This window comes from Sitophilus oryzae, unplaced genomic scaffold (assembly GCF_002938485.1).
Source record: "Sitophilus oryzae breed Bouriz unplaced genomic scaffold, Soryzae_2.0 scaffold_1498_pilon_pilon, whole genome shotgun sequence".
NCBI classification, from domain to species: Eukaryota; Metazoa; Arthropoda; class Insecta; order Coleoptera; family Curculionidae; genus Sitophilus; species Sitophilus oryzae.
Genome location: NW_022146167.1, coordinates 852,551 through 879,761, shown reverse-complemented (window position 1 = coordinate 879,761; position 27,211 = coordinate 852,551). Strand labels below are relative to the sequence as shown.

The window sequence follows — 27,211 nt, the reverse complement described above, 5'->3', positions numbered from 1 at the left end:
TAAGATTGAAAGAAGAGTAGAATTTTGAACTATCTTTTGAAGTAGCATAAATATACTTAGTGGTAGTTAAAGGATAGTATTGAAAAAAAAAAAAATTATAATAACTATTAGGGGGGGGGGGCGCCAGATAGGGTACTCGCCCGGTCTCAATATTTGCCTTCCGCCGGCCCTGAAACTGATTTCCAATGAAAGGAGCAAATGGAACGACAACTTCTTGGAGGACATCCTCAATATAACGGTGAGCATTGAGAGCTCCATTTTTTCAACAAATTCAAGATTGTAAAAATATCAGTACTTTATTTAAAAATGTGTAGCTCATAACAGCATAGAGATAATTAAAAAAATAAAATGTTAGGAATACATCTAAGAGATTACAGGAAAGTGTTCTTTTATCCATAGATGCCTGTCCCATATTTTCCACAGGGTGTTTTGAGTTTATTGCAAAAAACAAAGTTTTGATTTACCCCGATATAAACCGACCTAACCGAAATATATAAGCCAATAAAACAATAAAAAATAATGCCAACAAATTTATCTACAACCTGATACCATAATCATAAAAATCGGATTCCAAACTAAAAAGTTATGCAACATCAAACTTAGACAAATTTTTAGGGTGGCGGAATTTTGTGCCGGAGAGTTTATACATTTCTTCCTCTTCATGAATATTGGCAATATAATTAAAAAAATGCTACCAAAAATTAGCAGAACTGCCCGCATATAAAACCTCTTTGGCAACACACGGCAAAGAAAGAGCGGACCACCGAATATTTTAACCTAACCTAACCCAACGACTCGCGGCTCTCGTGTGTGTGTTGTCGAATTAATTAAATAATAAATTTATTGTGACACACAGTTCGATTTTTAGTCGACGCTGTTCGATCGGGAACGCTGCTCCCCGTATCGGTACCTCGATCGAGAACCCATTTAATTTATGCGCATAACCCGATCCTACTACACATGTCCGTTCCGATAGCGAATGTATAACAAGGCGAACAACATAAATTCCGCTCGGCCGCGAATTTATCTCGTAGCCTCGATTCACTTTCGGCGAAGAAGAGTGCTGCTGCTCTTCTGCTTTTATTTTTTTTTGTTTAGGTTATGTTATTTGCGCGTTCGCGATGCGCATCACGAACGCACTCCGGCCGGGAGGGATGTGGTGGTAGATCTAGTGACGTAAAGGGTAATATTACCGCGGTAATACTGCGTAATATTAACGCAAGATCGGTAACATTAGAAATAACGATTTTCCCGCTCTACTCTTCTCCTTTTTTTTGTGAAAAGAAGATGGGGATGCTTTGTTTCTTGTCTAAAAAAACTTTTTGGACACTAGAATGTAGAATGTTTAGGAGGGGAGTTACACCGCGATCTTACAGATCTATTGTGTTCCCCTTTCTTGAGTTATAACGAGCTATAACTCATCATACAGTCTCAGGGCTTTAACAAAAGCCAGTATCTAAAACGGCTCTACAGAGGCCAGCTCTCCATCCTCGACATCAGCCGTACCAGAGTTCATGGCACGAACTGTCGTCGTCTCGGCGCACTCAGTGATAAGGTGTTCTGGTGTTTCCCCACTTTCCCCACAGAATCTTCATTCGTCGTTTTTTCTCAGCTTCAGCTTACAGAGGTGTTCGTTGAGAAGACAGTGTCCTGTTAGAAACCCCGTGACAATCCGAAGATTGTTTTTACTTAAATCAAGAAAAATCTTTTTTTTTCTCGGTCGTAAGTTCTGAGGAACTCTTTCGAGTGTCTTAGACCGTTGAAGTCTTCCAGGTTCTTCAGTTCCGTTTTCAGTTGGTTCCCGCTTGGAAAACAGAACGGTTCTGGTCCAGTTAGTGGAGTGTTCGCTCCTTTTCTAGCTAGATAATTTGCTTTTTCATTGTCTTCTATCTCTTGGTGGGCAGGCACCTAGAGTAGGAGGACTTTATTTTCTTTGCCTAATTTGTTGAGCTTCTCTAGGCATTCTTTGACCAACTTCGAATTGATAGTTATTGAGTGTATCGCGTTTAGTGCTGCTTGACTATCGCATAAGATGTTTATTTCCTGTTTTCGACAGTTCCTATCTAAGATAAATTGTACGCATTTTTCGATAGCGTAGATTTCTGCCTGAAGGCTGCTGGGGTAGGTGCACATTGATTCGGAGTATTTAGTTTTCGGCCTAAATACTCCTATCCCTGTCCCTGCTTTGGTTTTGGAAGCATCAGTATACTCAGTATAAGCTGATATCCTGTAGTTTAAAAAAGGAATCCTTCTTTTTACAGATGTTGGCCTGCTGTTGGTATAGTAGTCGGAACCGTGGGGCATGGCCACCCGTCGTTCGAGCTTTCGTCGCCACCGATGTTACGTCCCGGCCGGCGTTGATTTACGCCCGGCTTCGGTTTGCCGGCAACGAACGGTTTGCCGACGACGCACGCGAATTGTCAATAACAATAATTAACTAATTGGCAGATTTGCATAGGACCGTAAATTTTGGATCGGCGCGGCGGCGGCAACCCTATATAGTACGTTTCTCGTCCGCGTGTAGGTTTCATAAAACATAAAACGGGCCCGCTTTTTAATGTATGGATTTTATGTTTGCGCGCTCCCGTCATAGTCCCTTTCTGTGTGTGTTGCCAAGTGTGCGTGCTTGAAGGGGTTTGGTTTTATTTCGTTTTCGAATCCGATACTTGGTCGGCGGTATATCGATTCTGTTTCTAGAAAATACGCAGGGTTGTCAAAAAAGAATGCACCAGACTCTAAATATATTCAAAAATATAAAATTATTATTAAAGCTTCATTCATAACCTCGCAATTAGTGGAATAAATTAGTGATTTTAATTAGCGTAAAAGATTGTTTCTTTAATTTCAATGTAAGCATTCAGAACGTCTAAATTAGTGGTAGCCATTCTCAATTAGTAGAAAAAGTTAACAAACTTTTGACTTTTCCATTAATTATAGGTACTTCAAAGTTTGCGAGGTATGTCATTTTGATCTTTGATTATCATCCGTCAAGAGAAATTGTGGTTAGAAATTCAGTTAGTTCAATCAATTTTAAGAGCCATATTTTAATTCCGATTTAATAATACCGGGTGCGTCTCAAAAGTGGCTCACCCCTATATCTTTTTTATTTTTTCAGTTAAAAAAATGAGATTGGGTTTGGGTATGTTAGTATATGATATAAATTAGGATTGATTGACGTATTCAGTTGTTTTTGGTAACTTCCTGTTTCACCGGAAATGACTACAACTTTGGATTTTTAAATGGCACCCTCGGTATTTTTTTACTTTATTCGATAGAAAATGATATTCTGAATAGAATGACGTGTCAATTTTTGACATTCTCGCTAAATAAAAAATCGTAGGTATTTTAAATTTCAATTTAGAGTGCCACGGTTATGTTAAAAACACTAATTCTTAATCAAGGAACCTTGAAAAAATATATTTTATCGTCTAATGTTTTTAGTCTCTTGTCCTGGCCGGTTAAAAAATACCCAAATAACTACTTAGTCTGACGCTAGATTCCATGCGCTTCGGAAAATACTCGCCTTCTGTCTTTATTCAGTACATCTTATTCTACTAAGCGTGTTGACCGTACTCTTCGTACACATGAAAACATACCAAATCTCGTTTTTTTAACTGAAAAAACAAAAAAAGTTATAGGGGTAAGCCACTTTTGAGATGCACCCGGTATAGATTAGATTTTTTATTCTAGAAATTAATTTTACCCAAAGATATTTAAACTCAAGAGATACAATAATTGTTTACGTTTTTCCTTCATTGGCCATTATTCTATCCTTATTTTCCCATCTCTCTTACACCGAAAATATTTCCCAGATTTACCTGTATATTGGTATTAGTATTCGATTAAATACCACAACCAATTATTAAGTAATAAATAATTTCGTTATATTTCTATAATATATCAAGCACATTAATTTGCTATCGTATGCCCATATAAAATGACAGCGATCTTCATTTTATAACCATCGCTGACGCTGTTTTTCTATCACATTGAGCAGAGGCCAACAATATTTATTTGGAGTTGCAAAAAACACGATTTCGTCTTTTAGTCCGACATTTAATAGTCGGTAATATTATTTTAACAAAAATATTACCGTGAAAATGAAATACCTTACAGATACTCCCGTACTAAGCCCAGTATAAATAATTTTTGTTCTGTAAATAACTTTTTTATCTCCGAGCCCTAGAAACGAACGATCACATTGTGATCCGATTCAATTCCAACGATTCTTTTTTACGGCTCATCGTTGAAATCTTACGGATCCGTGCTGGCCACGATTCAATTGAACGAACCGTATTGTAAGCAATGAATCTATTCTCACGACTTTTTGAACGCACGATCGTATTGTGATCCGATTCAATTCTCACGATTCTTTTTTACGGCTCATCGTTGAAATCTTATGGATCCGTGCTGGCCACGATTCAAGTGAACGAACCGTATTGTAAGCAATGAATCTATTCTCACGACTCTTTGAACGCACGATCGTATTGTGATCCGATTCAATTCTCACGATTCTTTTTTATGACTATTCGTTGAAATCTTATGGATCCGTGCTGGCCACGATTCAATTGAACGAACCGTATTGTTCACCGCAATGAATCAATTCTCACAACTCTTTAAACGCACAATCATATTTTTAATCCGATTCAATTCTCACGATTCTTTTTTACGGGTCATCGTTCCAATCTTACGGATTCGTGCTGGCCACGATTCAATTGAACAAACCGGATTGCAAGTAATGGATCGAATGTCACGATTCATTTTTAATACTCGTTCGAACGAACGATTCGTTCAATCTTTGCCCACCTCTAGCCCGGGGTATATAGTTTTCGGCCCAAATACTTCTATCCCAGTTCCTGCTTTGGTTTTGGAAACGTCACGTAATGGTATGTCTTTAACATGCCGAGCGAACGTTTCCCTCTTCTAATTCTTTTTATTGCTCAATACTACAGTGAGGTATTTCTCAAAGTTGTACATTCTTGGTATGTTGGGAGTTGGAGGAGTTAAATTATCCTGTTAGATACATGCCTTACTAATGTAAGCATGTTTATCAAACTCTACACAACAAATTTCGAGTCTATATAATACCTAATTTGATTGCTACAAGAGAACGATCACCATCGACACGACCAATAGAAAACTTTGAATCCTACACGCTCAGGCCGTTTTAATCCGACAAATTTAACCTTGCCGGATTAATCCGGCATAGGCATAAATCGCGCCAGCGATTGACAAATTCGCCGCATCCATCAAAGCGTCACGGACGCTGATCCGGCCGGGTTTAGCTGCGACGTCATGATCTCTCTACGGCGGCGGCGGGCGTCGCGACGTGCCCCGGCATTTTTACCATTGTTAATTGACTGCCAGGGGGGTGAATTCAGTGCGGGTGGTTAAAGATGGAGTGAGTTGGCGGCGTTTGATTTACGATGCTGGATGAGAGCTAGAGTTGAAGAGATACGATGGGTCGACGTAAAGTTATAGTGAGGAGAGTTTTTTATTTGTATAGAAAAAATACAACTTCCTACCGGTGATATTTCTTTGAATAAATTAATTTAAATAAATTGATTTTTTTTGTTATCAGGTGTATTAATTTAAATACAAATTTGATTACTTTGGGTCCAACATTTTGATTCGCGATTCTCTACATTTTTCCTAAGATTCCCCAAATACAAAGAAAAATGCAGAAAATTTGTCTCTCTTCTTTTATGAAAATCTCATTTTCCTTACTTCAAGCTCTTGATTCTTCTCTAAAAAGTCAGAACATCAATTTGGTTTTATAAAAAATTTCTTAATTTTACGAAACCTAAAGCACTCGTACTTTAAGTTCTTTAGGTTAAAGTATTCGTACCCATTAAATAAAAAAAAATTATATATGTTACCTAAAAATGTAGGCCAACTTCTGCATGTCATTTAATACAAATTCACTTTAAGTCATCGAATGTCAGAGTTAGAGGCAAAAAATTAGTAACATACTGCATTTTACTTGTTTTTTTTTCGTGATTATTTAAAATTAGATTACGGACGTCAATGATAAATTTGTAATGTATCTCGAGTTATTCCAACTACTGAAGAAATAAGATTTATAAGTAACCCCACGACAAATCATGGTCACATAATGAGCGTCCAAACTGATAAAATCTTATACATAGGTATAGCGTAGCGTGGTAAAAAAGTAATATCGGTTATATTCTAAATTCAAGGAATTGAAATTAATGGTAACTATAGTCAGATATTAAATTGATCTGACATTAGTAATATAATAAAATATAAATATTACATTATTATTTTTTATCGATTGCATAGTACGTATAACAATGTTTCGAAAAACTTACCTTTCTAAGTGTTTGACAATGTCTTCGTACGCTGCTCGACAATTTTCCCAAATGCCAGACCTAAAATTAAAAAAAGGTGTTGATAGAATTGTAATAACATTTTTTGTGTGACAAAAAAATGACAAAATTATTTATAACTTCTTAATTAAGTATATACTTTTTTTAAGTATTGTTATTCTAAAATAAGTCCTTTGGTCCTGGTGTATGTCCAAAGTGTCCCATTTATATAACCTATACTTGATGAGTCGTAAATAAGTGCAAATATTTTTAGGGGTAGTATATTTCGACCTCAGAAACACGTCTATAAATTTTTTTTGGCGAAAAAAAAATTTGAAAATTTGGAATTTTTTAGTTTTTAGTTAAAAATCATAATTTCTTGTTAATATGGCAACATAGGTAGTGGACTGAATTTACAAGAAAGAAAACCCAAAAAAAGACCCAGTGATTCTCAAAATTTGACAAAATAGTCATTTTTTTTATTTTCAAAGTAAAATAACTCAGTTATTTCGGACTTATTTAAAAAATGGTAAAGGGAAAATGTGTTTCTGTTACCAAGATCTACCAACCCTGAAAATATTTTCACTTTTTTAAGACTCACCCTGTGTAATAACATGTAAACTCCTCACTGAACTGTATCAGAAGTTCTATTAGAATCCGTTTGTCCGTTTGGTGCCTGAAATTGCGATACTTTCGAAATCACCCCGTATCATTGAATTTGAAATCGCCATGACAGTTATGTTTGCGGCATATTCGATTACCAAAAAATTGAACACACAACCTTGAGATTGGTAGACGAGAGCTGTACCTCTACGCCACCGGGCACAGAAGAAGAAAATAAACGTGATTATTACGATTAGCTTTTCAGATTTTTTCACATCTCACCCTTCTGAGCACTCTGGCCACCAACTTTCCACCACGACTTTTCCTGTTTCAATTATTCACCCGCTCTGAGACACCGGAAAACTAATTTTCTCAATAATCCTCACGTGTTTGTCGCATTAAATATTGCCAGAAGATACGCGGTGCGGAGCGTGTCTTCCAACTTAAATCCGGCCGGAGTCTCGACCAGACACGTAGAGACCGACCGGATTAGTCCGGGGCGAGACGAGCGGGACTGCGTTTTGCGAGAGCATTTGTAACATCACGACCGTCGTTCACGGTCATTATTTTCGTCGCCGGAGGATTTGGACGGCGAATCCGGAACGATTTGTCTGCTCCGGGAGACCACCGGAGCGGGTTAGCGGTGGTGCGGATTGACGTCGGGACGATGAAGGACCGGAGGGAACGGAATTGAAAGGTTTAAGCTGAGTAGGTGTTACGTATTGAAGAATGGTATAGCGTAAATTTAGATATTAGTTAAATTTGACGATACATTTTATGAATAATGTCTATACTTTTGTGGCGAGTTCAATTTTTCAAAAAATTCTGGGTTTTTGGACACTCCAAATGAAATCTAAAAAATAAATAGTATTTTTTTATTAAACGCTTCCGTTAACACCTTCAGTGGATTTTTACTAGTAAAATAAATTGGCCTAACTGACAAAAAATGCTAAACGTTTCTGAATGTATACTCGTATAATGTATAATATAACACTATAAAAGGAATTTCTTGAAAATCGTTCATTGTATATTCCATAGTGATTTTATTATCGCACCGTGTCCTACAATAACAATAATAATATCGTCTTCGCCTTCGCTCTGTTGTCGTCTTAGCGCAGATCTCCAATTAAAATGCGCGCGGTACGAGCGCCCTAATCGCGCCGAAACAAAAGGCTTAAGGCCGCGGCGGAGGAGTCGCCGTCGCGGCCTACCTGGAGAATTAATCACGGCGCTTCCCCGTGACGTGTACACGCATTCGGCCGGGAGGATTTGCATTTTAATCATCGCGGGGAGGTGGGGGGAGGAAAACGGGACGGAGATAATGACGAATGCCGAGGTCGAGAGGAGCAAAGGGTTTGTTTCTTCTCCGCCACCTTGGACGAAAGCAGGTCGCCGGAACGTGCCTAAGGGTGTGGAACGTGTCACTGGAAAGAGGATGGAAAATGTTGGTGTTCGGTTTCATTGAGTGTGTTTCTTTCGATTGTAGTTATGCAATTAAAAACAGAAGCCTAATTAAGTTAACTTTCAATTCGAATTTATAATTTATTACGGATAATACAGGGTGTCCCAGGCTACAATATCTAGATCGGAAATTTTTTGCACATCATGTTTTACAACGAGATCTATCGATTAAAAATATTTTCAATATGGCGGCACTTCCGGAAATACCGGAAGTTAACAGCAACGTTCTTATTTTAAATGGGTGCCCCCATTTTTTATTATATACTTAAATTCTTTGTAAAATTTTATGAATTTTGATCTTAAACACCCTATACCTAACATTAACCGTTTTTGAGAAAAAAACTATTCTAATGCACGCCCAGCCTGGGATACCCTGTATATTACCGTCATCATTATGTTGCATTCATCGACCTAACAAAAGCCATCGACTCTGTAAATAGAGATAAGTGCACTTTGGGCAATTATGCAAAAATTCGGGGTACCCAACCAATTTCTTTCAGTGTTTAAAAACCTCCATAACAAATAACAAGAGTATCACATCATAAATCACTGAGTGATCCCTACCTAATAAATACAGGAGTTAGGCAAGAATGTGTCTTAGCATCTCTCCTATTCAAAATATTCATGGCAGTACTCCCTATTATAGTGAACAGCAAACTGCAGGGAAGAGGAATGGTATTTTTACATTAGGTATAGATACGACGGCGATCTGTTCAACATAAAAAGATTCAGGACAAAAAAACACGTATAAAATTTATCACAGAACTTCAATACGCCGATAACTGTGCTCCAGTTGCAAAAACATTATAGCAATTACAAGAAATACTGAACACATATAGTTGGGAATGCGAGGCTTTGGGCCTTAAGCTGAAAGTCAATAAAACTAAAATCATGTATACTCCCCGGAAAACCATAATAATACTTTAAAAATTGGAGAAGAACTGTTCGAATATCTAGCGCAATTCAATTACCACGTCATGCGTCAATTTGATTTCGGAAAAGGCCAATATGGACTCTGAAATTCAGCACAGAAAATCAAGCAGCACCTCAAGAGCATTCTGGAAATTAATGGAGAGGGTTTTCTACAATCATGACTTGAGCACAAAAACAAAACTTGCGGTGTACCGAGCAATAAGGCATTAAACAAGTTGCATCTTAGACAACAAAGACAACTTATACAACTCTTAAGAATCAAATGGTTCCGCACCAAGTCTCAAACTTATCGGTCCTTAAAAAAGCTAGCTAGGTCCTTGAAAAGGGGGAGCGCTGAAATCACCATTAATAAATTCCGCTTAAGATAGGATGGTCACGTATCTATCACTGGGCCAACCAAAAATCATTTAGGCCTATTATATATATCGTGATTTTTTACTTTAGATGGTTTTCTCCAATATTTTTCTTTCCACTAATTTCCCCATCGTTTTTAGTACGAACCATCGTTCGTAAAATGAATTGAAAAAAAAAACGTTTGCTCAGTCGATAGAAGATCATATGAAAAATAGAGCAGGAACATAACCTATCGTTATATGAGTATTTGGGTCCAAAACTAAATATTCCGAACCAATAGGCCGAAATCTACGCTATCGAATATTATGGCAGAGACGCAGATTACAAGATCTAAGTTAATATTCGAATTTGGTAAAAAAATTTCTTATTAAATTCAGTAATTAAAGAATATATTTACTGAAGAAAAGGTTGCTATTTTTTTCCATGTGTGTGTCAATTATAATAAATATCATACATACCTCGCGATGGCCTCCATCGTGGGCATTCCTTGGTTCTTGATGATGGATCCGTCGTGCCTGCTGAGGTTGTGAGGCATGGCAGGGGACAACAGCGCCGAATGAGCAGCCGCCGGATGCGGTAGTTGCATGAACTGCATATGGCTTAGATGAGGTGGGTGATTGTATCCGTTGGCCAGCAAAGGAGACTTCTCTAATCGTGACATATCTGCAAAAAAATATTTATTTTAGTAAAATTAAAGTGGATAGTCAAGTAATATTTGTATATTGTATATATGTATCAACTATGTCGGTTTTTCTCAAACTCAAGCATTGCATTAGAACCTGCTGATGATGCTAACATGGTGAGCAAAACGGGCGTTCAGTGTTAAAAGGAAAGTGTTTTGCTTTTAACACTTAACAGTCTTACAGTTGAGGGTTGGAAACTTTGGTGTTACACAGCAAAATAAAACACTAAATCACCACAATACACCAAAACACTTTTACTTTTACACTGGACGCGCGTTTCGCTAACCATGTTATCATCATCAGCAGATGATTATAAACTATATATATATTATAACAAGTTTATAATCATCTGCTGATGATGCTAACATGGTTAGCGAAACGCGCGTCCAGTGTAAAAGTAAAAGTGTTTTGGTGTATTGTGGTGATTTAGTGTTTTATTTTACTTAACAGTCTGTTACGCTGTACTGTCCTGGTCGCTCTCAGGGGTCGGTTAAAGCGGGTGTGTGGCCGAAGGAAATATTATATCACTGTTATCACAAAACTACAATCTATTTCCGTGTTGTAACGGAATTTTAAATTATGTCTTTTTTTCGAGAAGATTTAGTCCAAACATAAGGAATATTTTGTTGATGTTTGACCATCAAAATCTTAAAAATAAAGAAGTTGTCTAAAATGTGCTACAATACGGATAGAGTATAATCCTTTATATTTAATTTCTTTCTTCGTTTGTGTAAAAATACCTAGCCAGTTTTACATAAAACGTTAAATGCCGAACGCTTATTCTGCTACTCTTTCGGACTAGTGAAATGGGCTCTTAAATACCCTGTTAGTGGACAACAAAAGAAATATTTGTTGTGAAATTGAGACAGAAATGGAAAAAAATTCAAGAAATATTTTTATAGAGCTACTAAAAATAAACCACACTGTAATTGAATCGAAGCTATATATTAATATAAAAAATCCACTGAACCTACGTAGACCAAAGTCAACAAATCAAAAGTCAATAAGTATAAAAAAAACAATTAAATCGATATTTAAACAGCTTTTAATAAGTTATCGGTATGAAAGGTGTGACCAGATCATTAATATATCATCGATTCCAATGATTTATGAAAGTCGAATCGATGAGAGGAGAAAAAAAAACGTTAGGTCCGTTTAATTCGAAATTGAATGCATATAATAAAACCTGTGAAATAGCTGCGGACAGTAATTGTAAACGGAGAAACTGGAATTAAAGTTTGATAAAAAAATGGTGGCGGCCCGAGTTCAGTTACGAAGAAAGAATGTCGTAAATTTACAAGTTAATTGTAGCAACATAACAATTACGGTTTGGTAATAATAAAAATTCCGTTCGTTATTTTTAATAACATTGCTACACGTATCAATAGTAAACAAGATTGATTAAAAAAAGTTATTTATTTCGTAAAAATCCTAATTTGAATTCTAATAGTTTTTTTATTGTAGATAGATTTATCCAATTTTGGACCATAACAGTAAACAAAAATACTGACATAGTTTTGGTAATAAGAAAAATAAATATTGAAGAAATGCGTAACTGTTTGATCGTCACATCGATATTTGAAGCTTCATCTACACATAAAGTTATACCCGTCGGACTTACGTGTCAGGTAAAACGAACGACCGTCTAGAAAACTGACGATAGTTCTCAAGACGGACATCTATCTTGGCTCCCTCAACTCAACGTATATCACGTTTTACCTGTCCGTTGTCCCAAATTTAAATAAGTAGGTAGCTGATGATCGTATTTTAGCATTTTGTCCAGGGTGGGCCAAATTGGACGCTTTTAAAGGGAAATGCCCTTTTCTATAGAAGATACATGAAAACTGATATCAAATAAAAAAATCACTACTGGAGCTCAATTTTTATCCAAAACATGATGGAAAATGGCTCATGGCAAAAACAGCACATCGTTATTTGTTACCGTTTCGGTTTTTGAAATATGTGCATTTTTAATAAATCGCTGTAACATTTTTGCTATTCAAAATTTTGTATTTTTATGAAAACATTTCCAAATCACCTTCTTACGTAGAATTTAATGGTTTAAGTATACTTTTTTAAAAATTAATAATTTAAGAGTTACAACTGAAAATTTGACTTTTTATATAGGACAACCTGTATATTTTTAATTCATTGAAAATAATTTAAAATTACCTTTCCAAAAATAGCAAGTTTTTAAAAATTCGCCTACTTTGAATAAATAGGCTTTGAACGGCACCGGCTGTAATGCAAAAAAATTCTATATAGCTGTGAGCAGCAATTAAAAAATAATATTTGCTATGAGAGATGCAGAATTTTATAACAATTTACACTATAGTTTATATGATAGGGCAAAAATAATATGTACAGACGACATTTCACTAAATAGAGATAAACCACATAAAAAATACATTAATCAAAAACGACTATCCGCCATATTTTATTGACAAAACATTAAACCAAATAGAAACCCCAAATCATAAACACAATGATAACAATACACAATATATACTACTTACAATTCCATACATACGAGGCGTTTCGGAAAAAATAAGGATAGGAAAACAATATAACATACGAACATCTTTCAAAACACAAAATACACTTAGATCCATTTTATCACATACTAAACCAATCAATACAGAACAACGAACAAAAAATGTAATATACCAAATACCCTGTGAACGCGATAAATTTTACAATGGTGAAACATCTAGACCCTTAAATGTTAGAATTAAAGAGCATAAAGATTATTTAAGAAAGGGAGATTTTCACAAATCTAAGATTTGTCAGCATTCTTAGGACACAGGGCACAGAATAAATTTTAATAACGCCAAAATTATAATGAAAGAAGCGACAGTCTCTAAAAGAAAAATAAAAGAGGCTATTTTAATTCAATCTAATAAAAAAAATGTATTGCTCATGCATCTATAGATGTTAGTAATGTATGGCAATCGCTTCTTTGATTTTAAAGAACAATAGATACAACAAGATAAATAAACATAACATACCTAAAATTTAAAAATAATCATACAGAAAGTTTGGGGCGTTTTGGTTTTACCTTATTAAGTAATTGTTATCTGGTAGTAATTGTTAATTTTGAAGTTTAAATATCAAGTTAAAAATGTCATTTTAACAGAACGTCAACGGTTTCTTGTAGACGTATCTGTTTTAAAAAAAGTAAAGTGTTCTCGAATAGTTGAATTTAAATATTTTAAATAGTTTTTTTTCTTTATTCTTTGTATTTTTTTGCTTTCGACGACGGAAAGAGATAACTTTCCGAAACGTTAAGCATTTTTTTGCTTTGTTAGGCAAATTTGTATTACCGTAAACATAACTTCTGACAAGCAGCGTCCGTTTAGGTTTAACGCAGAAGTGTTTACAAAAAATAATTATTTTGTAGATTTTCTTGCAGTGCGGTGGCGAAATACCCATACAGGATTTTTTGGGAAAGAATTTACACTATGTTTAACAACAACAACAACACATTTAAACTATATCTAATAACGATAATAATAAATAGCAAACCAAGACATGAGATTTTGCTACAGGAGATGTTCGAAATGTCGACCAAATGTCAACGGAAACTATAGATTTCTCGCGGAATTCGTTAACTCAGTGAGGGTGAAAGATATAGCCTCGCATAATTGCCAAGTACTTCTAATTCTTGTCTAGATTATACGAGCAATTTAAAAATAAGAACCTTTACTCTTCCGCAAAGATAAAAATGCATAGGTGCTATGTCCGGCGGCCTCGACGGCCAACGGCTGGGACCTTGGTTAGCTCTTCAATTATTCTCGAAATTGGCTGCAAAAAATTGCTGATAACTTGCTGGAAAAATATTTTTTCGAGTTCGGAAGTGGCGAACTTTTAAGAATGCTGCATTTCAAAAGGGACTATAACAAAATATTAAGTGTGCTATATTTTTGAAAAGGTAATTTTAAGTTCTTTTCAGTTAATTAAAAATCAACTGGGTGTCCCAAATAGAAATCAGCTTTTCTGTTGATAACTCTTAACTTATGAATTTAAAAAAACCTTATACTTAAACCATTAATTCTACGTAAAAAGGTGCTTTGGAAATGTTTTCATAAAAGTACAAAATCTTTCACAGTAAAAAATTTCCATCGATTTGTTAAAAATGCACATTTTTGAATAAAAAAATCCGAAATGGTAACAGATATCGATGTGCGGTTTTTACATGGTTTTTACCATCATGCTTATGATAAAAATTGAGCTCCAGACACCGATATTAGTTTTCGTCTATCTCCTATAGAAAAGGGTGGTTTCCTTTAAAAGTGTCCAATTTGCATGCATACCCTGCACCCTGCACATTCGTTTCATGTGACAATTATGGGTACTGTAGTTTTTTCTAATCATAATTTTCATAAAAAATGCAATCAATTTTTAAAAATTAGGAAAATATATGTGTACATTCCCTCCTTACAGTTAAGCAAACAAGCAACAAACACTATTTGATTAGTCTCGGAATTGAGATTTCTAATTTCAGATTAGCAGAAGAATAAAACGGATAATTTTAACGAGAAAGACAGCGTAAAAAGAAGGAAACCGCGCACATACGCTATCTCCATCCAAAGACAATTAAACAATACGCCTATAAATTAAGAAAATTATCGGGTAGATTTGCCTGCGCGTAGCGGCAAACGAATTAAAGACGGTTCTCGTTAACGTTTGTCGGTTTTACGTTGGTATACCTGGCCGATTATTCGATTGTATCAGTGGTGCCACTTTGCACTGGGAGCCTCGCGCGCCGCATTCGCCTAATTTGCATGAGGCGAACGGCAAGAATGCAGTAGCAACGTTGTCTGTCGGCTCCTATGGTCTCTAATGCAGAACGAGATATGTTCCGAGGTAAATTAGTGTTGTTTCGGAAGCTTAAAAGTATAAATTCTTATGTATTGTCTGTTGTTATACGACAGATTCGTTATTTTCTTTACATAATTAGTCGTTAATGCAACACAACTCCGTTTTACTTTAACTTCTACGTTCTATCTTCCAAAAAAAATTGGGAACAATCTCTTTATATTCATTTACAATCAATTATATTCTAAAGCAAACATCGTACGCCAGTGATCAAGCATGTATTCATGCTGTATATAAATAAGATTTGCGTCAGTATCATTAAGATGTCCCTCGACAAGTCTCATTAGTGTGTCTGAGGAATGCTAGACCAAAACTAGAGTTATGTGCTAAACCAAGACCAAGCATGCGGTCTTGTATATTTTTCATTTTTTTTTTATTTTGATGATCTTTTGAGCAGTTTGTAGCTAAATTATTAGTTTTTTTAATATATTTTTCTAAATTAAAAATGAATTCCCATCTGTCAGTTATACGAGTGAACACAAAATGTTATTTTGGTGAAGTTTCGAACACACTGTGGATATGTTAAAAAATCAAGGAATTTGAAAATAATTTTATCACCTAGGTGCCTATTTTCACGATAGTTTATGTTTTTTGGTTCATCTCAATAGCTTGTTTTTTTTTCGTAAAGTATTCGCTTTTAAAGAAGACACTGTGGACACTACTTTTTCGTAATTTTTACATTAAAATCATGCATTTGCTTTTGGCCCCCTCAACAGACCTCTGAAATAGTGTTTATGATTTATGTTATGTCACTGTTATTGAAAAATCATATTATTATTGTCTGTTTAGACAGTTACTCTACTAAAGATGGTTTTAAGTCCAGAAGACCCGCTATAGTTGTTTTAATTGAAGATGATAGAGATCAACCCAAGTAGTATTTTCCCGACTTGCGACCACATGTTTACTAAACACAACGTTGGATTAGTTATAAAAAATGGTTAGCTCTGTACCTTGGGTATTAAAATAAATGTAAACGTTGTTGTAACGTTGTGCCGACGTTGAACTAGTACTACAACAAAGTAAAAGCTTCTGCGACGTCGAATAAACGTTGTCTTGTAACCTTTTTTGCTTAAGTGATCTTTAGGTGATTCGGACAACGTAGTTACAATGTTGGGCAATAAAGAGTTTTCCGACGTCACTTTCAGGACCTATTCCAACCTGATGCAAACGTCGTCTGTTTTACTAATTCCAACGTTGTTTAGATTTCCTTATTCTTACGTTGGTAGGACGTCGAGCCGCTACCTTTTTGCAACTGTATTGAACCATAACCTTAAATCTTAAATGTTCACTTCATTGTTCTGTTCAGTCCGAGGGGTGTCTCACTCGGGTAAAAAATGTACACGTACTGCCAAAATATCCTTCCACTGCTAAGCGACTGCCAATGACTATGAAGAAGATTGCCTATGACTGCCATGTAATTATTATAGGCGACTGCCATAAGACTGCCAATGACTGCCAGCGACTGCCAGCGACTGCCAAGAAAATGTACATGTAATTCCAATAGTGAGACACCCCTCGGTTCAGTCAGACAGTTCAGTGCTGTTTTTGTTTTTATAAAAAAAAACTTAATTAAAATTATGCGACTACTCGAACTACTCCATCTTAATCTCCAAAACAACAAAGTGAAAGCCGCCATGTTGTTGAATAAGAAAATGTTTCATTCCTAAAATAGCAATTCCTGCTTTTTGAATACATTAACTTGAAATATTTGACTCTAAACAACACGCGGAAACAATTTTTTCGACTGCAAATTAATTATTCTCATTTTACTAAAAAAAATTCAAGAATTTTTTTAAAAGTTCTTTAATTTTAAGGTTCTTTAGTATTTTTCAAAGTAGAAACAATACATTTATCAATAAAGTTGTTTGCGTTTAACTTTTTTACCTTGGGTAACGAGTTACAGAGTCGGTTAAAGTGTTTCAATAATTATGATCTTCAAAAATCCTCCATACTTAAACACTTTTGTTTTGTTTTCCTTTACTACCATCTTGCATATATGTCTCGAACTAAATCATAAAAATAATATTTTTACTATAATTATCCCAATTTAGGATAAAACGCGACTTAGACGCCATAATATTATAGTTTTGTATTTCTGTGAATTAGGATTTTAAACAACGTTGCAGTTTGTACTAAATTAGGGTGCTAGCCAACGTCGGTATCCAACGTCGTTTCGACCCAAAAATTATTCTCCAAACTAGTGCAGACTAGGGTTGGCACGAGGTTGTGCCGACTTTGCGCCCCGACGTTTGGTCGCGTGACACAACGTTGTCCCGACGTCCAAATGCTGCTTGGGAAAACTTTGTCGCTAACAGATTTAGGTGTGCACGAAGTACAGTCGCTTCCTCGAGACAAGTTCATATGCTAAACGTCCAGAAATCTTTGTATGAGAACTTCAAATCGAGACGATCGACTTATTGTAAGTTTATCGCTTAGAAACAGCCGTTTGTCAGCTTTTCAAATTTATAATCAATTGCGCCTAATGAACGTACATATAAGTGAACGGATTGTAAGAACAAAATTGAATGAAGCAAATATTATGTCAAGAAAGACTGCTTCGGGTCCACTACTTACTAGGTGTGTTGACTAGGACCAAAAGCAAAGGCGCTGTAAAAATTACGAAAAAATGTTAGTATCTTCTTCAAAAGCGAATATCTCCAACAAAAACAAAGCTATTGAGATGATCGAGAAAGGATACATACATACTTACTGCCATTACTCACTGACGAGTATTCGACACACATTTCTGTGACTGAAAAGCCCGATACGTGATGTTATCTGCCTACCGCACTCCGGACATTCAGAAATCTCATTGCTTTATTGCCTCTTTACTTTTTGGTTTTTTCTGTTAACTGAGTTTACAATTCTTCTCCATTGAGTTCTATTGTGAGCTGCTTCTTCCCAATCATTCTGCATGTTAATCCCATTTAAGTTTTCGTGAAAAATGTCCTTGTACCTTTTCAGTTGTCCACCCAGCCTCCTCTTACCGTCTACAAGCTCATCGTAAAGCAGAGATTTTGGTATGCGGTTTTCTTGCATTCTGCATACGTGACCAGCCCATCTTAAGCGGGATTTTGTAACCATGACTTCAACACACTCATAGTTAGCTTTTTCAAGGACCGATACGTTTGAGACATAATGGAACCAACGGATTCTTAAGAGTTGTCTAAGGTGTCTCTGTTGCAATTTGTTTAATGCGTTCATGTATCAGCGGTACGGCATCGACACCCAGGTTTCGCTTCCATATAACATGGTGGGGATTATAATTGCTCGGGACACTGCAAATTTCAAAAAAGTCATAATTGTAGAAAATCCTGTCTTTTAATTTCAAGAATGCTCTTGATGCTGCTAATCCTGTGCTAAATTTCAGAGTCAATATTGGCCTTTTAAAAATCAAACTGTTGAGGTACTTAATTAATTCCGCCACATATTCCAATAGTTTTATATTTTATAGCATTTTTGTGATCTTCCGGGGGAGTGCACATGATTTTGGGTTTTGTCGATGTTTAGCTTAAGGTCCAAAGCCTCGTATGCCCAGGTATATGTGTTAACGAAAATCAACCGCATATACAGGCTTTGTTGGAACAAAAGCATAGAGCACATCAAGGAGTCACTGCAAATCCACACAATCCAAGACTGGTAGACAAACCTTAAAGCAGCCAACAACACGAGAAAGGATACACTTAGATGATAAAGTAATTTTTAAATTCCTTGCTGTGTTAACGTACTCTACAGGCTGTTTTAACCCAAATTCACCAATTCACCAAAATAACAAAATTTTGTTTTCCCTCGTATAATTGATAGACGTAAACTTTCATTTTTAATTTAGAAAGAGATACTTAAAAGTCAAATAATTTAGCTACATATTGCTTTAAAAATCATCAAAATCAGCCCACTAGAACAAAATGTATTAAACTTTAAAATACATCAAAACTTTAAGGTGTTTTATTTCTACTTCTTTTTATCTACAGAATACATTGCTGAAGTTTCCCGATTGCAATTCGGACCACCCTGTATATTAGGCCGCTGTCCTGAATTATTTCTTTGTTTTGCGAAAAATACTCATATTAAAACATTCAGTCAAACTTTTCCCATTCATGTCTCTAAACCACATCTTTTTATTCATCTAAGACGTAGTCCAGGAATCGAAAACTATTCATTTTAACGTAAAATTGAGCGTTCGCGTGACCGTTTGCCTCGCAACTTAATAAGTTAATATCCATCGTGACTCCGTAAGCCCTGGAATCATTTGCATTTCGGGCCCCGCTATCTAGATCATCTGTGCGAAGATAAAACGGAAAAAAAGAGGAAATGGCGAGCAGGAAAGGCAGAAATTTGACGTCCAACGAAATGGAGATTGAAAACGGTCGTAAATAACGGTGTAGGATTGAATTAATTTGACTCTGAACGCACAAGTTTAATGGTCTTAAATATGTTTTCTTTCTTGTTACAGATTTGATAAACATCAAATAAATGATTTCTGGTAAATTTTAGTTTACGCTAGTGTTATGATATTTGTATGCGTTAGGAAAGGCTTGGACTGACCGTGTCTCGAATGAACGAGTTCTAAACCAAATGAACAAGGACCGAGAACTCCTCGACATAATAAAAAAGAGGAAAGCAGCCTATTTGGGCCATATCATGAGACAAAGCAAGTATGAATTCCTTCAGCTCATCATCGAGGGTAAAACTGAGGGAAAGCGCGGACCCGGACGACGGCAATGCTCCTGGCTGAAGAACATCAGAGATTGGACAGGCCTGGACTCACATACTTTGCTGAGAAGAGCGAAAAATAGAGAGGAATTTGCCATGGTTGTGGCCGATCTTCACTGAATGGAGAAGGCACTTTAAGAAGAAGAAGAAGGAAAGGCTTCATCCTATACGCTATATGTACAGGGTCCGGCAATAGTGCGTCGGGCATCTGTAGCTCCTAGAATAAAAAACTTGACAATTTTGTTTAAGTGCATACCTGAAGTATGTACCAGGATGTATGTAGAAGGAAAATATTTTAACTTCTATAGAGTGGCTCAAAAAAGTATGAGTGGACTTGGATGATTTTTTTTAAATGGAACACTCTGTATATTATGGCATTTTTGGCTTCCTTTCAGATCAATTTATATAACCCTAAGATATTAAGAAATATATTTAGATAGTTTCAGAGATATTAAAAATAAATCAAAAATATATATTTTTCAGCCCTTCTTAAAAAAATTATTAAAAGTACAAGAACTGTTCTGAAATCAAAACTATGTTAGGTATTTACTTTAGATAGTCTGTTCTTTTACTTTGCTTTAAATATGACAATCGTAAAGCATACAGAATGTTCAATATTCTACGCCAAACTTTCTAAAATATAAAATATTTTTTCTTTGTTTTTTTAACTGGAACACCCTGTATATTATTTTTTTATTAGATGGAGAGTTAAAAAATGAACATTTTTTGTATTTAATAATAATTGTAATAATACGGATCATTAAACAATTTAATATAATATTATATGATTAAACAAAGAACGACGTAAGAGTTGGAAATGAAGAGCGCTATTATTTCATATGTAAAATATTATGGTAAATGTCAATAATCGTCATTTCCAAGCCAACTAAGCGACTTTTTTCATTCATACGAAATATTCAGTACCTATAAAAGAATATTTATTTTTGTTGTTTATTCTATGTTTAACACGAATAAATTTTCAATACATAAACGTGGATTTTTTATTCAAAAATATTTTCGAGAAACATATTGCAGATATTACACATTTTAATAGGGCAACACTGTCACTTTCAATTCCATATCGTCTTCGATATTCCTTCGCTGGCCAAATTAGAGAAAATGAGCGTTTTATGCGTTGGCTGCAGAGCGAGTAGAGGCTCCACCGTACAACACTTGAGACGTAAGAAAAAATCAAATCACCCTTCTCACGAATTTGCCCATTAGGTTGTGTATTTTTTCAATTCTTTCAATCAACGTTAAAACTCACAATGTACCTTTTTATCTGCTTATTATGTTACTCTATCTTCGTTTATTACATCTAGGTTAAAATTATTTTGAAATAGTTCAAGTATACGTTTCTAATATTTAATTAATACTTAATTGTTGCTTAAAAATACTATATTGTCTTGAATGGTTTTGAATGTGGCGGGGGAAGAAAATAAGCTATGATTATGTAAGTTAATGTTCGCTGTCCGTCCGTCCGTCCGTCTGTCACAAAGGTCTATCTTATGAACCAGACAGTTGAAATTTTCACAGATAATGTATCTGTTGCCGCTATAAGAACAAATACTAAAAACAGAATTAAATAAATGTTTATAAATAAAAAAGTACTTTCACTAAATATTATCTTTTAAGTAAGAATTTTACATAGAATCTTTCGAGTCCTCGGTGGCCGCGTGGTTAAAGCGTTAGGACTTTATGCTGCTATGACGTTGGAGCCCTAGTAAGGCAACGTTTTTTTTAATTTTTACATATTTATTTTTACTTTTTACATATTTATTATTGATTAATACAATTTTTAATAATGTGATTCTTAATTTTTTTTAAAATTATTTATACGCGCATTCAAAATTTCAGCTAAATCGGAAAAAAAAGTGTATAATAATATAGTGTCTAATGTTGTATAGATAATGAATGGTACGGAACCCTTCGAGCGCGAGTCCAACTCGCACTTGACCAATTTTTAATAATTTCGGTTCGTTCTGTGAAAAATAAAACTTTCTAACGGCGTAACATTGAAAGGGGTGAATTATTCCCAATCGATTTCCTCCTTTCGTTCGACCACCCCCCTTCTCTCCTCACCCGCTGTCAACTCGCTAATAGTCGAATCAAAATGGAAAAGCAAAGCAAAGCGCCTCCAATACAGCGTAGCGCGTCGCGTCGCGCTCCGCCGTAATTCGTTTTCCTCCAGGACGTGGAAACTTGACAGTTGTAATGTAAGCTATTAAAAGCGAATGTGTATTCAGGGAGACAGTCGACTACGACGTCACACGTTAGCAGGGGGAGACCGTCCGATTTAATAACCAGGAAATGGCTTTGGGTGGTGTTGGCGAACGGCTAGGTTAGACCTGGCATCGGTGCCGCTGACCAAGCGCCGATTGTTTTAGAGGTCGGTTGCTTTGTTGTTTCTAATCATAAACGACTACGCGTCTGTCATTATTTGAAATAACATTTTAGGTACGTGGTGAAACGTTATTAATATGTAGAGGAAGGGAGGGTATTTTGAAATAGTACCTAGTTACAAAAAAAATTGCAAAAAATTTAAATGTTGATTATTTTGAAAAAAATTAATAGGGAGCCTTAGATCTACATATACCGGGTGCGTCTCAAAAGTGACTCACCTCTATAACTTTTTTGTTTTTTTCAGATAAAAAAACGAGATTTGGTATATTAGTTTAAGACATAAATTAGGATTGATTGGTGTATTCATCACTGGTGTTTTTGGTCACTTCCTGTTTCACCGGAAATGACTAAAGTCAGTTTCGGAACAATATTTGTTTTCTTCAAAAAGTATGCGATTGGCGAGAGAAAAATTTAGTAAATATATGACAATATGAAAATATACTGACAGGAAAAACATTAGACGATCAAATCTATTTTTTGAAAGCTCCTTGATTAAAAATTAGTGTTTTGAACATAATCATAACACTCTAGATTGAAATTTAAAATACGATTTTTTGTGACAAATTAATAAATATGAGTTATTGTATTGAAGCAGCTAAAAATATTTACTTAAATAATTAAATAGAATAAAAATATTTAATTATAATGATCATTGAACAGATCATTGGCAGTATAGTGAAACCAATGCAATCAACAACTGCCGAAAGAACGCGAATGTGTTCGTTAGTCCTATCGTATTGCATCCAAAAAACGCGCATGCAAGGAGCTGTCAAGACTTCTGATATCGCTGTCATTCTGATATTGAAAATGTTTAGTTAGATTTTCTTTTAATGTATAATATTGATTTAGAAAGAAAGCTAATAGGCACAATAATAAATAAATCTTGATAAATAAATGCGTCTCATAGTTTGATGAATTATGATACTTTTTTAACAAGTACAAACTAAAATATAATAATTGAAACATCTAATTGAATTTTTTATTATGAAATTGTGTAAACACTTTATAAAATAATAATAATTGCTTTTATTCAAAGTTAGAAAATATAAATTTTGTTCCCAATTAGACTGTAATCACATTCGATTAAACAAAAATGTCAAAAGTTGACATGTGTGACATGTTCAAGTCATTCTGTTCAGAGTGTCATTGTCTGTCTAACATTTAAACTACCTATTTTTAAACCAGCCTCTCAGCATATTGCCATCACCTACGACTACGTAATAAATAAGTTTTCCAATAATCTAAATCTAAATTGCTGTTTAAGTTCCATTTCTGCGCTTTTTGTTGTGTATTACCGGCATGTCCTGCTGGTCATTCAATTTATGTGGTCTGGATTTTAATGTATATGACAGAGTAATATAAATGGCAGGTTGACAGACAGAGAGACAAAATAAAAAAGCGGCATACAAAATGTTGCTGGTTTTTGCGTTTGTAGGAAAACATGTGTATAAAAAAATATAAGCTATTTTAAAAACTTTAATGCATACTACTGAAATGATTATAATATATCTAAACTAAATATAATATATTACAGCTGTAGTAAAATGAGTACCTAATTGTGAAAAATAAAGTTCCAACCCTAGATTGTACCTAGATGCAACATTTTTCGTAAACGCCTACTTGTGCCGTTTGAAATTTTGATGCAAAATCCGACAATATCGCATAAATGTGTCGACCCAATTTATATCTCTTTTTAATACATTTGATTTTCGATTTGATAACCAAATCGGTATAATACTTTCGCCAAATAAACAGATTTTTTAATCAACTACCAAAGCGAATTATATCAAACTCGACCAAAAGAAACTCCATCAAAAAGGATTCGGTCGCCACGTCTGTCCTTTTGTTTCTGCTCAAAAAACGCCGTTCGATCCGTGAAAAGCCGAAATAATAGAGCTTTTCCGGCGCGACCTTTACCCAATAGAAATCGCCTTACAAAGGAAAAACCAGTTTGCAACAGTGAAATTAATTAATGTTGTTTGCGAGTGTGTATGTTCGCTTTGGCAGGTGTTTTCGTAACGAATGGAAATGATTTTTGGATTGTGTCGGTGACAGACCGTGCAAAGAAACGCCACCGGCCGGTCGGATTGATTTTCACGAGACTCGGGGTGTGGAGAGAGTGGTTTGGGGGGTGGCTATAGACGGAAATGGGCTGGGGGTCACGCGTGTGCCGTTAATTTGTTAATCGAATTCATTTATAACACTAAGAATAGAAAATGTTTGAATTGTTTGCTCGTTCGTTCTTCTAAGTAAATTATGTATAATCGATATCACAGTATTAGTTTGGCTCGTATTATTTGGATTTTTCGAGAAAATACAATACCATCTAGAGATGAGCAAGAAATCGCACACTGCGATTCAATCGCAGCGATTTTAAAATCAAAATCGCAATCTGCGATTGGATCTCATAGGAAACTGCGACGGCAATTTTTTCTATTTGCGAGACTTAATTTAGGCAACCAGTATTACTATAGCTGCGATTTGCTACTTTGTTGCGATTTGCGATCTTGCTGCGGTTGTGCTTTTGTAAACTGGGAGCGTGATTTGTATCTGCGGGTTTGACCTTTTAGGAGTTGCGATTTGCGATATTGTTGCGAATGTAATTTTGTGGTCTATTTAAGCATTTTATAGTAAACTGCGATTTAATTTTCTCTCTGATATTATTTATTTATAGAGAAGGTATTACTTTTGTAAGGCCACGATCATAATATACCGGGTGTTTCTCAAGAGCGGTTCGCCCCTATAACTTTTTTATTTCTTTTGATAAAAAACGAGATTTCGTATGTTAGTATATGACATAAATTAGGATTGATTGACGTATTCAATTGTTTTTAGGCACTTCCTGTTTCACCGGAAATGACTACAACTTTTGATTTTTAAATGATACCCTCGTTTTTTTTTTCATTCGATAGAAAATGAAGCTCTGAATAGGATCGCATATATCATATGGCAACTTCTGATATTTTCGTTTAAAAAATCGTTTTTTTTTTAATTTCAATCTAGAATGTCATGGCTGTGTTAAAAACACTAATTTTAATCAAGATGCCTTGAAAAAATAGATTTGATCGTCTATTGTTTTTCGCGTCTTGTCCTGGTCAGTCGTTAAAAGATGCCCAAATCGTATTTTTAATCACATCTTAATTTTTTCAAATGGAACGAAGGTGACTCAAAAAATATATGCCAATTTAGAAAATATATTTTTTTACGAATAATTTGGTTTGGTAAATATTAAAATCGCATTCGCAGGTTACAGTCGCTTTAAAAATCGCAATCGCAGTTTCAATTTCGATTGGAGAATCGCAGTTTTGCTCATCTCTAATACCAACTAAATGGGTTTTTATTATAGCTTATTTAGTTATACAGGGTGTCCCAGAAATAAGTGTAAGTAATTTCAGGAGTGGTAAATCTGGTTTGGTTATTAAAAAGTTAAAAGAAACACATTTTCTCTTTACCATTTTTAAAATAAGTTGAAAATATCCGAGTTATTTAACTTTGAAAGTTTAAAAAAATGCAACATATTGAGAACCGCCGCGCCGCCGCCCGCCGGCAGGAATTGGCAATTACCCAAATCCCAGCTTATTCGCCGCCCATGGTTGCCACATCGACTAAAAAGACTTAAAAACTACTTGCAAGATTCCACTCCACCCAAGAGGTTTTGTAAAGGTAAGTTATTTTGTAAATTTTTCTAATAATAAAAAAAAAAAACAAACATTTCCTTCAAATCCTTCAATTCAATAGCTGTTAGTAAGAAGTTTCACTTCAAATTCACATAGTGCGCACACAATTTTTTTTAATGATCATCCAAATAACCGGTTTTTCAAGACGAATTACCGGAAATATTTCACCTCGTTTTTAATAACTTTTAACAGGTAAACCGGTAATGCAATCTCTAATGGTATTAGCAAAAAACTGGCGCAATACAAAAAAAATTTAATTTAAATCAAATACGCAAATGAACCCAATCTTCCACAGCTAGATTGACGCCTAATAAAGAAATAAACTAGCCATCTCGGACAGTACCGAAACGCCATCATATCCTATTAAAGCGGTTTAATAGGCGGCGGGGCGGATATAAACGAAGAAAATTGGCGATCGGCCTAAGCCGGGATCGGAATATTGCGCCGAATAAAATAAACACTCTCTTAAGACCAGTTTTACGACGTCGCAGGACTCGGACCGAGCTTATTTCGCAGACGAGAGTCGAGCAATTACGCGAGATGATTCCGTGATTCACCGGCTTTTATTGGTCGGAAGAGCCTTTGATGCGACCAGGCACGGACTGGGAGTAGAAAACCGAACGCTGAAAACCCAGGTCTTTTAGGTTTCCTAAAATTTCAAGATTGGCTAAAATGAGAAATGAAAATAGTTTGCACTTTGCCATGTAATAACTCTATTTTTCTAGGCTACGTTTTTTTTTATCTGATCATACCATAAAACAAACATTTCAAAAGTCGAGGCGCAATGGAATTCCGAACATAAACAAAAACAAGCCCAAAATTCATGGCACGTACACTTTTCAAAAAGGTTTCAAATAACACTCAATACAGTATCAACGTCTAAAACAGTATTAGACAGCGTCAGAAAAAGAAGCGGTACGCGCTTATTAAATTAAAATTATTAAAGTTTCTCAGGTTTAGTTAAGGTTTTCTGGTGGTTCTGAGTTCCATTGCCGCGCCGCCGCCGTGCCGAATGAAAAGTTTAATTGAGGTGAGTTTATTTTATCTCACTGAGCAACTAAGTATAGTTGGTTACTGTTTATTGTTTTTATTATGATATATTATATTTCTGAATCTTAGGTAAATTTTAATATATTTGATTGAATATTAAGAATAGATGATTTGCAGATGATAATAT

The 27,211-nt window shown here is 35.2% G+C and overlaps 1 protein-coding gene across 2 annotated transcripts in view; it reads right to left on the bottom strand.

Annotated features, from left to right (window-relative positions):
- The window catches only part of LOC115877711 (dachshund homolog 1-like), a 348,365-nt gene that overhangs the window by 109,034 nt on the left and 212,120 nt on the right, over nucleotides 1-27,211 (bottom strand). For both annotated transcript variants that reach the window (XM_030893987.1, XM_030893988.1), the window contains exons 3-4: nucleotides 10,139-10,343; nucleotides 6,333-6,392 (exon numbers count right to left, since the gene is read on the bottom strand). In XM_030893987.1, coding sequence (XP_030749847.1) covers nucleotides 6,333-6,392; nucleotides 10,139-10,343 — 265 coding nt within the window. The remainder of the gene's footprint in view (nucleotides 1-6,332; nucleotides 6,393-10,138; nucleotides 10,344-27,211) is intronic.